This window comes from Mustela lutreola, chromosome 5 (genome assembly GCF_030435805.1).
Source record: "Mustela lutreola isolate mMusLut2 chromosome 5, mMusLut2.pri, whole genome shotgun sequence".
In the NCBI taxonomy this organism is placed as follows: Eukaryota; Metazoa; Chordata; class Mammalia; order Carnivora; family Mustelidae; genus Mustela; species Mustela lutreola.
In genome coordinates, this window is record NC_081294.1 from 28092834 (window position 1) to 28110346 (window position 17513).

At 39.6% G+C, this 17513-nt stretch overlaps 1 protein-coding gene across 2 annotated transcripts in view; it reads left to right on the top strand.

The window, feature by feature from the left end:
* The window catches only part of SPEF2 (sperm flagellar 2), a 182360-nt gene that overhangs the window by 142796 nt on the left and 22051 nt on the right, over nucleotides 1–17513 (top strand). For both annotated transcript variants that reach the window (XM_059173780.1, XM_059173781.1), the window contains 2 exons: nucleotides 8484–8590; nucleotides 9290–9472. In XM_059173780.1, coding sequence (XP_059029763.1) covers nucleotides 8484–8590; nucleotides 9290–9472 — 290 coding nt within the window. The remainder of the gene's footprint in view (nucleotides 1–8483; nucleotides 8591–9289; nucleotides 9473–17513) is intronic.

A 17513-nucleotide genomic window follows, 5' to 3' on the forward strand; every position in this document is an offset into this window, starting at 1 on the left:
TAGCAAATTTATAAAGAACGGTCATATCGTGAAGTTCCACTTTGGTAACTCTTAATTATGCTACATAAATAAAATTATTCATGGATATATATATATATATATATATATATATATATGCCAGAAAAGAAAAATAACCTTATGCATGATAATCATACAAGATCATGAGAAATGCAATGAAACCATTTATCACGCCAGCGTTTTTCTTCCCACCCAGCAAAGAGCCACATTTGAGAATCTCAGGAGCAGCTTAAGTTAGAGACAGCCAGTGAATTGGCAAGACATTCTTTCATTGACTGTCCCAGGAATCATTCCCATGACAGTACTCCCAGCACAGAGGGAGATTTAGTGAACATATTCTGAATTCTAATAGCTAGTACTGGCATGGGGTCTGGCTCCATGTGTCTGGCCCCATGCTAGCCTTTCCATGTTGATTCACTTCTTACCCATGGCTGGCTGAGTAAGAAAACCCAGCCATGGGTAAGAAGAATCAGACAGCTCTTTTCAAATCCACCTTTTGTCAAATGATTGTAGTATGTTCTGGGGCAAGTTAATTAGCCTCTCTCAGTCTCAATTTTCTCATCTGGACAATGGGGTATATCAGTAGAGTTGCTATGAGCTTTAAAATAATTTATGTAAAGTGTTTAGGAAGTGTCCGGCACATAGAATTGCAATGTAAGTGTAATATAAGCCATTATAATTTAATTATATAATCAGAGTAATATCATATTATTATATAATATATAACATTATATAATAGTGGTTCAAACTATTCCAATTATTACTAAAAATGTTAGCTCAGTATCCTGAAGGTACACATGGCACAACAGGCATCTATAGCATTACCCTGGAACATTTCCAGAAAAAAAAAAAAATTACACCACCTGATAGAATTAAACCATAAGGTATGTGGCCCCCCAAGGGAACATAAACATCCCAAACAAAAACAGTCATTTTGTGTAGCACATTGAGCTCTGGGTAGGAACATCTTGTCTCTAAACACCAAGAGCCAAGCACATCAGGAAGGAAGTCTTTCTCCAGCGGAAGCAATTTGGAGTCTGTTGAAACTAGAACACTTTAGCAATGTTCCTCAGTCCCCACTTAAACCAAAAGAACTCCTTTTCTTTGTAAACGCATCAGTATTCCATGTAATGTCTGTAGAGATTTGGTTCATGGCTATTTTGGCTTCTGCTGAGAGGCTATCCGGGGAGAACACAGTCCAGCAAATTCCGCCTCCTCACTCCTTCTTCAAGAGAGGCAGCATTTAGTTGCTCAAGGCTATGAAATTGTTCTAAAAACTCACAAGGGGCTCCACCTCTGAACCTCTTCCAGAAACCCTTAGGATCAGTGATTGGTCTCAGAGACAGAAGTTACAAACAGAACTCTTGTCTGTGGTGGCTAAACTAGATTATTTGGCTACATGGTTTTTACAAGAATTCAGAGGAGGAAGTAGTTACTGCTGCCTATGTGGGTCAGCACAGGGGTTAACCCAGTAGAGAATTTTCAATGGAACCTTCCAGGAAGAAGAGCTGGGGAAAGCAGGCAAAGGGGAAACTAGAGTAGACGTGGAGATTTTGAAGTTGCATGACATATTTCTTCAAGGAACAGCAAACAGACAGCTGGGGCAGGAGGCAGGAGGTGAGGACCACAGAGAACTTGTGGTCAGATTGTGAAGTCTCAAAGTGGTTTACAAAGGACACGCAGGAAAGGATTATCAAAGGCCTTTAGTGCCAGATGATGTGTGGTGAGTGGATTACAAGGAGGCAGAAACTAAGAGCTCAGGAGATGCTGCTGTGTATCTCTACAGAGCCTCCACCAACTGAGAGACAGAATTAAGGGCATGGGGGTTGGGGGGAATCATTGGAAATTCTGTGGATCTTTCTAAGCTAGTATCTCTGCGAAAATTGTAGAAATGGGATACTATATATTTGCAGGGAGGTAAGCCCCATGTTGTAATCTGAAACCTGTTTAAATTACTCTGACTTTACACAAATCAAAAAATTCAGAAATATTTCTTAGAAAAGGTATGCTAGAGAAGGATTGGTGTTATTAATAAGAATATATCTCCAGGTGGTAAACTCTAGGGATTATTGCAAAAAAGGAGTAAGGCCCCTGAATGTCCTGTGGTTCTCTCAGTGGGTGAACTCCTTCCGCTACAGAGATTCAGATCACGGAAATGCAGTAGTAAATCTAGAAGCCTCTTGGACCTGTTAAAACTGTCTGTGGGCAGAGTTTCGTCTGCCTCTTCAGGAAGAAACACATTCTAATGAAGCCAGAGAATTTACATTAGGCAAATGAAAGTATGCGCTCAGAATTCAAGATTATACCTTCTGGAAAATCTGTTCATAAAGCTATAAACATAAAAGCTAGCTAAATCTGTAGTGAAAGTTAAAGTCCTTCCCTTCAGTAACAAGAGACTTCTTTTTCATATATTCATTCCTGTGTTTACCAGCATTGACATGTGGCCAGCAGGCAACAGTTTGGTGCCAAAGGCCTAGAGTGGGAGCTTGAGGACCCAATTAGGTAGGGCCCAAAATGAAGGCAGGAGGAACTAGTCACAAGAAGGCCCACTTTAAGCAAAAACAGTGATATTTAGGATTTGGGGGAGAAAAAATACAAAATGGGGCTCTGTTTTAACAGTAACAACTGCAAAGAAAAAAATTATTAAAAAGCAAAATAGAAGCTAGATGCAAATTGGGTAAGAAAAGCAGCAGCAAACTGACTAATGTTGAAGGTTTCCAGGTAAAAGACATTAATAGATATAAGATCATGAAAATCCGTTGGGAATGTTGATTTTCTTAAACATCTGTGAAGTGCTTAGCACTCACTTAGGCATTATTCAGTACACTATCACACCAACATATATTCCACTTCTTCATTAAACTGTAAAATAGGATGATATCATCTAATGATCACTAGAGTCACAGAAGTTGAAGGAGTGAGGTAAATATGTGGTCCAGGCTGCCTGCCTTCAGAAAAACTGTATTTTAGGATGTTTCTTTGTATAATTTTAATTTTTCTGTCTTTCTCTCCAGATGAATATACATATTCCACACTCTGACAAGTAGGTTTCAGAAATTAGATCTTTGGGGAAAAGAAACAGATGAGGCATGAGGCACAGCTCCTTGAAACCACCTAGGACGGGTCTCAAAGCCTGAAGCCCTTTCTGTAAATGAACAGGTTGGCGCGGGTCCTGCCAGAGAAGGAGGGACTGTGGTGGGAAGGAAGAGATGGCTAAGGCGAATCTTGTAGACATGCTGCCGTGCATGTCCTGTTACTCTTTCTTCTCACCACAGGAAGCAAATGTCAGCAAAAAGCAATGTTCCTCTTATGCACAGAGAATCAGATTCTAGAGTGAAGAAGAACATAGCCCCCTTTGTCCTTATGAGAAACCTGTAGTAGTGAGGTAGCTAAACATGGTGGCTATGGAGTCGGACTGGCTGCTAGTGATCCCCAACTCTATCACTTATGAACACAATACATCAGGAAAATTAACTGACCTCTCTGTGCCCTAGGGGTTTTTTTAATCCATAAAATGACAGATAATTAGTCTATTTTCTTAACTATAAAATGGGGATGATGGATTATGAGGATCTAATGGTATAAGATACTTAAAGCACTCACCACAATGTCTGATGTACTATTTGTAAGCACTCACTGTATTTTTTTCTAGAAATAATGAGCAAGTGTGGGGCACAGAGATTAAGCAAAACAGGGTATATGTTGGTGATTACTGAAAATAACAATATGGAGTTATTTTAAAGGCAGGGATCCTCCAGATGATGTGAACCAAGTCCCTAGAAAGCAGAAAAGGCTGCGGAAGCTTGACCATTACCTTCCAAGGAGGAATGATCAATTTTTGAAAATCTGGCTAAAAAAATACCCTTGGCTTATATATGATGAGATACTAAATCTTATGTTCTGTGGCCTGTGCCGTAAGCATGGAGTGAAGTCAAGGGGAAATCAAGTGAGTTTTTCCTATGGCACTGACAACTTTAGGACAGAATTTCTCAATGCACATCATCTCAGTGAGGCCCATGCCAAAGCTTCACTAATGGAAGCAACAAGTATTTCTCCAATGAACCGTGCCACCACAGAGCTCATGGTGACGACCATGAGCAAAGTCACCCTCGGGAGAGTAGAGAACTTGTTCAGATCATGCCACGCTATCGCCAAGACGGGACGTCCCCTCAAAGACTTCATCTGGATGTGCAAGTTGGATGATATGAAGGGGGTTGATATAGGCCCGGTATTCAGAACTAACAAATCAGCAAGAACCTTTACATATTTTATCGCTGAAGTGGAACGGAGAAATCTAAGAGAGAAACTAGAACAAAGTAAATTCTTCTCTGTCCTCAGTGATGGAATCACAGACAGTTCAACTGGGGAAACTGAACTTGTCTATGTGCAGTTTGCACGTGCAGGAAAAGTGCATTGCCAAATTGTTGGGGTACAGACAGTAGAAAAGAAGGATCCTTTGGCAATAAGAAATGCCATTGAAAAAACTCTAGAGAGAAATCTTCAACTTAAGTTATCGAACCAAGACTGGGCAAAGAAATTGGTTGGTTTTGGAAGTGATGGTGCCCCTGACTCAGAGGGAGAAAACAATGGGGTGGCCCTGCTTTTGAGAGAAATCCAGCCATGTGCGCTGACTGTGTACTGCTTTGCACATCATCTCGAACTATCTTATGAGGCAGTGTTCCAGAGAATTCCCCTATACAACGATGTCAGAAACCTTCTTCACAGCATATACCACTTCTACCACAGTTCCCCTCTTCTCAGGAATTCTCTGATGACCGCTTTCAAAAGCCTTCACCTTCGACCTGTGATGCCTTCTCAAGTAGGGGGCAAGAGGTGGCTTCAAGAATTACAGGCAGCCCTCCAAAACTTTCTCAAGGGATACCCTGCAATAGTCCAGCAACTGCATTTGGTAAGTAATTTTGACATACCATACTATTTTAGTTTTCCAGAGTGACAGGGAATATTTTTATGGAGCAATCTCAAATAATTTTAATAAAGATAAACCAATATTTTATTCCTAATCCATGTTACAGGCAGATGAAGACAGAAGTGACACCAGTCATCAGAAAGCCAAGGAACTCCTACAGTTCCTTCTCCAAGCAGACATTGTTAAATTCATCCATTTCTTAGTGGATGTCATTAATATACTTAGCATTTTTTCCCGTGTCAATCAGAACAGAAATTCTTCCATTGCTGACATATTTGCCACATTAGAGTCAACACTGGAAATGCTCAGAATATATCAAACAAGGTGAGGAATTGGGGAATGATCTGGGGTCTATTGAATGTAGACTGTATGACTGGGGACATTATTTGCCAGGTGCCTTTTCAGTTAATTGTTTATTTGGGTAATTTTTTTTTTTTTTCCCTCCCCAGACCAGGACCAAAAGAACGTTGGGTAGATTCAGTCACACACTTTCATGGTAACTGCCTGGGAGGAAAGGGAGACATTTCTGATGTAAGAAGCACAGTCTTAACACATCTTATCAAGAGGCTGCAAAGCTGCTTCAGAGATGCCAGCCAGGATGTGGTGAAAGCTACCATGATTGGGAGCTTTAAACTGTGGCCTGCAAAGATAAATCGAAGTACTCTAAAATTTCAAACCTATTGTTCTTTGACCATCTGTAGGTTTCTTTCATATCTGTGACTTTTTCTCTTGTATATCGATGGCAGAATTTGGAGAAAAAGAGGTATCCATCCTCATTGCCCATTATGAACCAGTACTGGAAGCTGCCAATGTGGAAATTGATGAAGTGGACACTGAATGGAGCATGTTGAAATTAGAGATATATGCTAGGTAGGCATAGTTGACATTTATAAATATTTGAATGAAACTTGAGAGTCTCAGTCTTTTATATTTTTCATCCTTCCCCCCACCCAGATTTCAGAACATCCGCAAGTTGACCTGGGATTATGTGAATTCAGTTTACTTACACAAGTATCCAAATATCCTGACATTAGTGGACCTAGTGCTGACCCTCCCTGCAAGTTCCGCAGAGGCAGAACGTGGCTTTAGTCAGATGAAACTCGCCAAGACACAAATGGATGCCAAGATCAAGGCTGAAAGTATGACGGATCTCCTGATAATCCAGTTGAATTCTCCAGACATTAATAACTTTGACCCAAGGAAAGCTATCCATTTATGGAATACAAGAGCACCATCTTCCACTGGTGACACAAGACCTAATTCTGCCTGCTCATCAAATTCAGAAAGCCATTATGAAAGTGATTAGTAACCTGATAATGTTGACTTTGTCATTGATCAAAGTAAAAACAAATTCTTTTTAATCTGAAATTTAGAAGTAAAATAGTAACCTGTCTTCATATCAAACACAGAAGGCATTTGGCATCTTTCCAGACAAAGCAAAAATTTCCTGTACCTTTCTTTAAAAAATATATATATTTTTATTTATTTATTTATTTATTTGAGAGAGAGGGAGAGAGAGCGAGCATGCACATGAGGGAGCAAACAGTGGGGAGAGCGAGGAGAGAGAGAATCCTGACACAGACTCCCCACTGAGTGTGGAGCCCACCCAATGTGGGTCTCTATCCCACAACCCTGAGATCATGACCTGAGCTGAAATCAAGAATCAGCCACACTGACTGAGATACCCAGGCAATCCTTCCTGTACCTTTCCAAGTCTACTTCTACATCCATGCATTCTTTCACGTTTTTTTTGGATGGAAGTGATACTTCTAAGCAATGGTGTTATTTTGATGTCATCTTTTGCAGAGTTTTGCTAAGGGTGACCAGACTATGACTATGGTCTGAGTTCCCTTCGGCCTGGCATACAATTAACATCTTTCCTGTGTAATTCTAAATGACAGCTACATTAGATAACTAACTTACTGCCAAACTGAAAAAGAGATTGGGGGAGGGGCGGTCCATGAATAAAATTTCCAAGTTTCTCTGTTTATGTTATCACATTTTATGTGAAAGTCATATCACTATGTATCTTGGCCATGTAGGTGACAAAGTCAAATATTAAAAAGTTTTCACATTTCATGTTAAGGTCATCAGATAAACAATTGCTATGTAAGCTGGAAGCATTATCTTACAACACTTTGCTTGCACCATAGCTATTAAAGACAATGGAAATATATTGAACCTCTACAGAATTTTTAAATACTTAGAGCTTCTTCATGGTTTCATAAAATGGATTTTATTTATGGCTTCATCTTGAGGAACATGAGTGATTATTTCTAACTTGTCTAAAATCAAATGTGGTTTTTACTGAAAATAAAGTTCATCTCACTGAACATTCTACCCCCTGGGAAAGTGTTTCTCATCTCTATAAAAACAAAATAACCTGGATACTCAGGTTCAATCAAAAAGGATAGAGAATTTATTTCCGAATGACCTGTTGGATGGTCATATCAAAGGAAGAAAGACTCTGCTCTTGCCACCCAAAAAATTAACTTCCAAATCTCAAAATTGTATATTTGGTTTGAACTGCTAACATTTTAAAAGGATTCATGCATTTTCTTAAAGGTTAGAAGAAATGTTAAGGTTCATGTTGGACTTTTATAATTGTTAAAAATTCAGATGTAAAAAGAAAAATTTGAGATGCTACGTCTGTGGTTCTATTTCTACTCTTTTTATTTCTAAACAAAGAAGAATAGCTCTATACTCTGGACCTGAAAGAACCTGAATACGTGTAAGGAGTCTATCCTGACTCTAGAAGGTACTTCTGTCAGAGGGGTTAGATAGACATTTTTTAAGATGCTTCATTATTTTGTTTTTCTATTTCTTTTTTAATGCATGCACATGCAATTTGACACAAGAGACAGACAAAAACAGACTTCTCTTTTGGACAGGGTAGAAGAGATTAATGTATAAGAATAAAGCATTTAAAAGGTTGGTGACCTTTTATGAAATTCTTTGGAATATTGAGCCAGTTAGATTAAATTAAATTATCACTCCCAGTACAATAATTTAACAATTCAAGCCTCCCTGCATTTACAAAAACAAACGAACAAAAAATCTCTTCTGAACCAAATGTAAAATGAGGATACATGTGTTACTTGATTCCACTGGTGATTCGTATGCATTTGAAACACCTGTATCCCATACTCACCAAAATATTTTACTATTGTGCTCTATTGCAAATAGGAAAAATCACAGGTTTTTTTTTCTTTAATTCTACTAATTCTACTCTGAGCAAAAAGTCAAAGGAAGATTCCAAATTAAAGTGTAAGTTCTCAGTATTTTTCCCAGTCTGAAATGATTTATTACTCAGCCAAAAAAGACATTCTGACTTCACTGAGACACAATAGTAAGAGTGCCTCAGGAAACTGATTATTACTCTTATGTTTTCAAATGTCTTCTGTTCTTTAAAGGTTACAGTTTTAAATAATATGAATAAAGAGATTATACAAATATCTATTTTTGTTCTGTTTTAGCAAAAGAAACAAAATCCCTGTCACATAACATAATTGGAAAAATATTTTTCATTATACTCTAGGCATAATAGGACATAAAGCATTTACTGACATCCTGCTGGATCTGGTAACCCTGAACCTTGGAACAAACAACTTACCTAGTAGTTGGATGCACCTTACTCAACCTGAAGTAAGCCTCCATTTTGTTTGGGGGTCAAGACTCTGAGAATTCTTCTGATTTGATTAAGTCGATAGTTTTAAATCATCAGCACTTGCAGTGTCTGACATTCAGGGGGCAATTAATAAAAACTGAGTGGAGAAAAAATCTTGAATGTAAGATATGCCATGCATGTGTTCAACATTGAAAGAATGCATGATGACACTGACAGTCCATGAAACATTATAGAGCCGGGGAGGCTCAGCCTGTGAGTTTGTATCTCTTACTTCTAGAGAGAGTGATCCTGACTAGTAACAGTAGATGATTCTGGTGGTTCTTGCTTTTCAACATAATCTGTTCTTTAAGAGTGTACCAGAAAACAAAATGGTTGTAATATTTCTCTACAGGTTGTAGAGCCCTTGCACAGCCCCTTCTAGAATCTTCATCCTCCCTCTGTTGAAAAGTTAGAGTCATGGAGTCACATGTGTAAATTTGTTGTGTAAAACAATAAGCAAAAAACTCAAATGCCAAGTAAGCAAAAAGTGAAGAGTGTCTAGGTTCTGTCTAGTGTGGATTTGTTGGTAGAACCTGAGGGAAGAAGCCTGAGAACTCTCTTCACCAATATAAACTCCTCCTTCCTTCCTCTAAATGTCTCACAAAGAAATAGGAACTGAGAGAGTTTCACGGTAGAGTCATACAAACATTCCAATGTTATTTCCTGTTTTCTTCTAGTTGCAGGAGTTAACATCTTCATTAATAGTAAACTCAGAGTTTGTGGACTGGCGGAAATTCCTATTAGTAATCTCAATGCCCTGGATCATCCCCATGGAAGAAGAGCTCCTTGAGACCCTGCAGAGGTTCAAAGCCGTGGATGAAGAGCAGTTGGGCACCATCACTTTTGAGCAGTATATGCAGGTTGCTGCCAGGGCCTGGTGATACTACTACTATTGGAGTACTTTTTGACCTAAAAGATGTATTACTCACTGATGTCACGTTGCCAGGTTTGGGCCAATGTTCTGCTTCTTGCCTGTCCCTCTCTGGGCACTCAGAGGCAGGGCAGACACTGTCCAAGTCCCAGGTGGAAGTCTAGTTTCCATCCCCAGGGAGATGGTCTGGAAAAAGTCAGAACTGCTAGGATAACTAAGCTCTGAAAAAAGTCACATCAACTTCATTGTTCTTCTCCTAACTCCTATACAGTGGTCCTTAACCTTGGCTATAAATTAGAATCACCTGCAGAGCTTTAATACATTGAATGCCCAATACCCAATGCTCTGAGAGTAGTAACAATAGTACTACCCAGGGAAATGAACATAGGGAAAGGGGAAGGGCTTTTTTTCCCCCCATTTGGTTATGAGCATGGGAATGATGAGAGAGTTTTTAACAAGTTGAGTTTGAAATGTCTGTGAGAAATGCAGACAGAAGCATCTAATCTGATACGGCAGATGCAGAACAGATTGCAAGCCACTATCATGTAGGTAGTGATTAAATATAAGAATGGACAAGATGCCTGAAGAAAGTGTAGAAAGTCATGAATAACTTAGTAACATGATACCTGGCCATTGGCCTGGGCAGGTAGGCTATATAACAGGTGATCTTTTCCAGAACAATTTTGGTAGAGTACAGAATCCAGATTGCAGGAGATTGATTAAATGAATAGGTCTCTAGGAAGTGAATACAAAAGTCAATTCATTTTTTAGAAGTTTGAGCAAGGAAGGAGAATGAAACCCCATAACTAAGAGGGACGGAATTACTTATTTTGTCTCTACTAATTCTTTTTTTTTTTTTTTTTTTTAAATTTTTTATTTTTTATAAACATATATTTTTATCCCCAGGGGAACAGGTCTGTGAATCACCAGGTTTACACACTTCACAGCACTCACCAAAGCACATACCCTCCCCAATGTCCATAATCCCACCACCCTTTCCTGACCCCCTCCCCCTATAAGTCTCAGTTTGTTTTGTGAGATTAAGAGTCTCTTATGGTTTGTCTCCCTCCCAATCCCATCTTGTTTCATTTATTCTTCTCCTACCCACTTAAGCCCCCATGTTGCATCACCACTTCCTCATATCAGGGAGATCATATGATAGTTGTCTTTCTCTGCTTGACTTATTTCGCTAAGCATGATACGCTCTAGTTCCATCCACGTTGTTGCAAATGGCAAGATTTCATTTCTTTTGATGGCTGCATAGTATTCCATTGTGTATATATACCACATCTTCTTGATCCATTCATCTGTTGATGGACATCTAGGTTCTTTCCATAGTTTGGCTATTGTAGACATTGCTGCTATAAACATTCGGGTGCATGTGCCCCTTTGGATCACTACATTTGTATCTTTAGGGTAAATACCCAATAGTGCAATTGCTGGGTCATAGGGCAGTTCTATTTTCAACATTTTGAGGAACCTCCATGCTGTTTTCCAGAGTGGTTGCACCAGCTTGCATTCCCACCAACAGTGTAGGAGGGTTCCCCTTTCTCCGCATCCTCGCCAGCATCTGTCATTTCCTGACTTGTTGATTTTAGCCATTCTGACTGGTGTGAGGTGATATCTCATTGTGGTTTTGATTTGTATTTCCCTGATGCCGAGTGATATGGAGCACTTTTTCATGTGTCTGTTGGCCATCTGGATGTCTTCTTTGCAGAAATGTCTGTTCATGTCCTCTGCCCATTTCTTGATTGGATTATTTGTTCTTTGGGTGTTGAGTTTGCTAAGTTCTTTATAGATTCTGGACACTAGTCCTTTATCTGATATGTCGTTTGCAAATATCTTCTCCCATTCTGTCAGTTGTCTTTTGATTTTGTTAACTGTTTCCTTTGCTGTGCAAAAGCTTTTGATCTTGATGAAATCCCAATCGTTCATTTTTTCCTTTGCTTCCCTTGCCTTTTGCGTTGTTCCTAGGAAGATGTTGCTGCGGCAGAGGTCGAAGAGGTTGCTGCCCGTGTTCTCCTCAAGGATTTTGATGGATTCCTTTCGCACATTGAGATCCTTCATCCATTTTGAGTCGATTTTTGTGTGTGGTGTAAGGAAATGGTCCAATTTCATTTTTCTGCATGTGGCTGTCCAATTTTCCCAGCACCATTTATTGAAGAGGCTGTCTTTTTTCCATTGGACATTCTTTCCTGCTTTGTCGAAGATTAGTTGACCATAGATTTGAGGGTCTATTTCTGGGCTCTCTATTCTGTTCCATTGATCTATGTGTCTGTTTTTGTGCCAGTACCATGCTGTCTTGATGATGACAGCTTTGTAATAGAGCTTGAAATCCGGAATTGTGATGCCACCAACGTTGGCTTTCTTTTTCAATATCCCTTTGGCTATTCGAGGTCTTTTCTGGTTCCATATAAATTTTAGCATTATTTGTTCCATTTCTTTGAAAAAGATGGATGGTACTTTGATAGGAATTGCATTAAATGTGTAGATTGCTTTAGGTAGCATAGACATTTTCACAATATTTATTCTTCCAATCCAGGAGCATGGAACATTTTTCCATTTCTTTGTGTCTTCCTCAATTTCTTTCATGAGTACTTTATAGTTTTCTGAGTATAGATTCTGTGTCTCTTTGGTTAGGTTTATTCCTAGGTATCTTATGGTTTTGGATGCAATTGTAAATGGGATTGACTCCTTAATATCTCTTTCTTCTGTCTTGCTGTTGGTGTAGAGAAATGCAACTGATTTCTGTGCATTGATTTTATATCCTGACACTTTACTGAATTCCTGTATAAGTTCTAGCAGTTTTGGAGTGGAGTCTTTTGGGTTTTCCACATAGAGTATCATATCATCTGTGAAGAGTGATAATTTGACTTCTTCTTTGCCGATTTGGATGCCTTTAATTACCTTTTGTTGTCTGATTGCTGAGGCTAGGACCTCTAATACAATGTTGAATAGCAGTGGTGATAATGGACATCCCTGCCGTGTTCCTGACCTTAGCGGAAAAGCTTTCAGTTTTTCTCCATTGAGAATGATATTTGTGGTGGGTTTTTCATAGATGGCTTTGATGATATTGAGGTATGTGCCCTCTATCCCTACACTTTGAAGAGTTTTGATCAGGAAGGGATGCTGTACTTTGTCAAATGCTTTTTCAGCATCTATTGAGAGTATCATATGGTTCTTGTTCTTTCTTTTATTGATGTGTTGTATCACATTGACTGATTTGCGGATGTTGAACCAAACTTGCAGCCCTGGAATAAATCCCACTTGGTCGTGGTGAATGATCTTTTTAATGTACTGTTGAATCCTATTGGCTAGTATTTTGTTGAGTATTTTCGCATCTGTGTTCATCAAGGATATCGGTCTATAGCTCTCTTTTTTGGTGGGATCCTTGTCTGGTTTTGGGATCAAGGTGATGCTGGCCTCATAAAATGAGTTTGGAAGTTTTCCTTCCATTTCTATTTTTTGGAACAGTTTCAGGAGAATAGGAATTAGTTCTTCTTTAAATGTTTGGTAGAATTCCCCCGGGAAGCCGTCTGGCCCTGGGCTTTTGTTTGTTTGGAGATTTTTAATGACTGTTTCAATCTCCTTACTGGTTATGGGTTTGTTCAGGCTTTCTATTTCTTCCTGGTTCAGTTGTGGTAGTTTATATGTTTCTAGGAATGCATCCATTTCTTCCAGATTGTCAAATTTATTGCCATAGAGTTGCTCATAGTATGTTCTTATAATAGTTTGTATTTCTTTGGTGTTAGTTGTGATCTCTCCTCTTTCATTCATGATTTTATTTATTTGGGTCCTTTCTCTTTTCTTTTTGATAAGTCGGGCCAGGGGTTTATCAATTTTATTAATTCTTTCAAAGAACCAGCTCCTAGTTTCGTTGATTTGTTCTATTGTTTTTTTGGTTTCTATTTCATTGATTTCTGCTCTGATCTTTATGATTTCTCTTCTCCTGCTGGGCTTAGTGTTTCTTTCTTGTTCTTTCTCCAGCTCCTTTAGGTGTAGGGTTAGGCTGTGTACCTGAGACCTTTCTTGTTTCTTGAGAAAGGCTTGTACCGCTATATATTTTCCTCTCAGGACTGCCTTTGTTGTGTCCCACAGATTTTGAACCGTTGTATTTTCATTATCATTTGTTTCCATGATTTTTTTCAATTCTTCTTTAATTTCCCGGTTGACCCATTCATTCTTTAGAAGGATACTATTTAGTCTCCATGTATTTGGGTTCTTTCCAAACTTCCTTTTGTGGTTGAGTTCTAGCTTTAGAGCATTGTGGTCTGAAAGTATGCAGGGAATGATCCCAATCTTTTGATACCGGTTGAGTCCTGATTTAGGACCGAGGATGTGATCTATTCTGGAGAATGTTCCATGTGCACTAGAGAAGAATGTGTATTCTGTTGCTTTGGGATGAAATATTCTGAATATATCCGTGATGTCCATCTGGTCCAGTGTGTCGTTTAAGGCCTTTATTTCCTTGCTGATCTTTTGCTTGGATGACCTGTCCATTTCAGTGAGGGGAGTGTTAAAGTCCCCTACTATTATTGTATTATTGTTGATGTGTTTCTTTGATTTTGTTATTAATTGGTTTATATAGTTGGCTGCTCCCACGTTGGGGGCATAGATATTTAAAATTGTTAAATCTTCTTGTTGAACAGACCCTTTGAGTATGATATAGTGTCCTTCCTCATCTCTTATTATAGTCTTTGGCTTAAAATCTAATTGATCTGATATAAGGATTGCCACTCCTGCTTTCTTCTGATGTCCATTAGCATGGTAAATTCTTTTCCACCCCCTCATTTTAAATCTGGAGGTGTCTTCGGGCTTAAAATGAGTTTCTTGGAGGCAACATATAGATGGGTTTTGTTTTTTTATCCATTCTGATACCCTGTGTCTTTTGACAGGGGCATTTAGCCCATTCACATTCAGGGTAACTATTGAGAGATATGAATTTAGTGCCATTGTATTGCCTGTAAGGTGACTGTTACTGTATATGGTCTCTGTTCCTTTCTGATCTACCACTTGTAGGCTCTCTCTTTGCTTAGAGGACCCCTTTCAATATTTCCTGTAGAGCTGGTTTGGTATTTGCGAATTCTTTCAGTTTTTGTTTGTCCTGGAAGCTTTTAATCTCTCCTTCTATTTTCAATGATAGCCTAGCTGGATATAGTATTCTTGGCTGCATGTTTTTCTCGTTTAGTGCTCTGAAAATATCATGCCAGCTCTTTCTGGCCTGCCAGGTCTCTGTGGATAAGTCAGCTGCCAATCTAATATTTTTACCATTGTATGTTACAGACCTCTTTTCCCGGGCTGCTTTCAGGATTTTCTCTTTGTCACTGAGACTTGTAAATTTTACTATTAGGTGACAGGGTGTGGGCCTATTTTTATTGATTTTGAGGGGCGTTCTCTGAACCTCCTGAATTTTGATGCTCATTCCCTTTGCCATATTGGGGAAATTCTCCCCAATAATTCTCTCCAGTATACCTTCTGCTCCCCTCTCACTTTCTTCTTCTTCTGGAATCCCAATTATTCTAATGTTGTTTCGTCTTATGGTGTCACTTATCTCTCGAATTCTCCCCTCGTGGTCCAGTAGCTGTTTGTCCCTCTTTTGCTCAGCTTCTTTATTCTTTGTCATTTGGTCTTCTATATCACTAATTCTTTCTTCTGCCTCATTTATCCTAGCAGTTAGAGCCTCCATTTTTGATTGCACCTCATTAATAGCTTTTTTGATTTCAACTTGGTTAGATTTTAGTTCTTTTATTTCTCCAGAAAGGGCTTTTATATCTCTCGAGAGGGTTTCTCTAATATCTTCCATGCCTTTTTCGAGCCTGGCTAGAACCTTGAGAATTGTCATTCTGAACTCTAGATCTGACATATTACCGATGTCTGTATTGATTAGGTCCCTAGCCTTCGGTACTGTCTCTTGTTCTTTTTTTTGTGTTGAATTTTTACGTCTTGTCATTTTGTCCAGATAAGAGTAAATGAAGGGGCAAGTAAAATACTAAAAGGGTGGCAACAACCCCAGGAAAATATGCTTTAACCAAATTAGAAGAGATCCAAAATCGTGAGTGGGGAGAAAGGGGATAAAAAGAGGTTCAAAAAGGAAGAAAGAAACGAAAAAGAAAAAAAAGAAAAGAAAAGAATTTTTTAAAAAGAAAACACCTAAGAAAAATGTAAAAAAGAAAAAATATATATATTAGATAAACTAGTAAAAAATCGTTAAAAAAGAAAAAGGTAACAGTTAAAAAAAAAAATTTTACCCGAAGGCGAGAAGAAAAAAAAAATGAAAAAGAAAAAATTAAATTAACTGCAAGACTAAAAAAAATCACAGGAAAAAAGCCATGAGTTCCGTGCTTGGCTTTCTCCTCCTCTGGAATTCTGCTGCTCTTCTTGGTATTGAAACCGCACTCCTTGGTAGGTGAACTTGGTCTCGGCCGGATTTCTTGTTGATCTTCTGGGGGAGGGGCCTGTTGTAGTGATTCTCAAGTGTCTTTGCCCCAGGCGGAATTACACCGCCCTTACCTGGGGCCGTGGTGAGTAATCCGCTCGGGTTTGCTTTCAGGAGCTTTCGTTCGGGTTTGCTTTCAGGAGCTTTCGTTCCCTGAGCGCTTTCCGTAGAGTTCCGGAGGACGGGAATACAAATGGCGGTCTCCTGGTCTCGGGCCGGAGGAGCCGAGAGCCCAGGGCCCCACTCCTCAGTGCGCCCTCAGAGAACAGCGCCAGTTACTCCCGTCTGCCTGACCTCCGGCCGCGCTCCGAGCTCATCGAGCAAGGTAACACGGAGCTGCGAGCTTACTGTCGGCTCTGTCTCTGCAGCCGGCTTTCCCGTTCCAATACCCGCAAGCTCTGCAACACTCAGACACCCCCCATCCTTCTGTGACCCTGCGGGACCTGAGGCCACGCTGACCCCGTGTGGGCTTCGCCCCGGTTTAGCCTCTGGAGCGATGTCCCTCAGCGGAACAGACTTTTAAAAGTCCTGATTTTGTGCGTGGTTGCTCCGCCGCTTGCCGGGAGCCGGCCCCTCCCCCCAGGGTCTATCTTCCCGTCGCTTTGGATTCACTTCTCCGCCGGTCCTACCTTTCAGAAAGTGGTTGATTTTCTGTTTCCAGAATTGCTGTTCTTCTTCTCTTCGATCTGCCGATGGATTTTCCAGTGTTTGCAATCTTTAGATAAGCTATCTAGCTGATCTCCGGCTAGCTGAAGCAGTCTCAGCTTGCTACTTCTCCGCCATCTTGACTCCTCCTCCTGCGCAGCTCCTTAGCCAGTTTCCAGAGGTTTCCAGCATAGCAGGGAGCTGCTTCCCAAATTCAGCTCTGCTCCCCTCCTCCGGGCCCGGCTGAGTAGTACTGGAGTCTAACTCCGCCCTCCCAGCGCACACTCCTGTGGATCCTGAATTGTGGCCAAAGCCTCCTGTCTCTACTAATTCTAATAATTTTATTGCTCATCATTCATATGGCTGATAAATGCAAAAATGAAAGTGATGATAAGATTTTAATTTTGAAATAAGGTAATACTCTTTAGGTGCCTGTATCATGTGTATATTTCAAATTGAAAGAGCACATGCCTTCCTGCTTCTCTTTCTCCTGGCTTCTCTTTTTGTCCTTAATTAATGGATGGTATACCTATAGACAGCCCCGATATTCCTATGCTTGTGCTGTTGAGCCAGAGGAATTAATACTTGAATATGAGGAGGTTCCTCCAAGACTGGTCAAGATAGCTGCTTGGCTGATTGGGCTTTGATATATTTGTTTGCCAAGTAGAGAAATTTATAGATACTACTATCACTGACCTCAACTTAAAACTTATGAAAATGATTTTGTCTGAAAATAAAAACAGCAGAGCAAAATTTACTCTGTTTTCATCATTGCCTTCAGATTTTAATAAGTGAGCACTTGCGAAATCACCAACCTTCACTACAGTATGTGCCAATTACCACAGGATATCAATTTAAACATCCTTTTGTACAAACATGAGATGAACAAAGGATGTTGGCCATTTTTACCAAAATGCCGAGCCAAAACCAGAAAGCTCCTTTACACAAA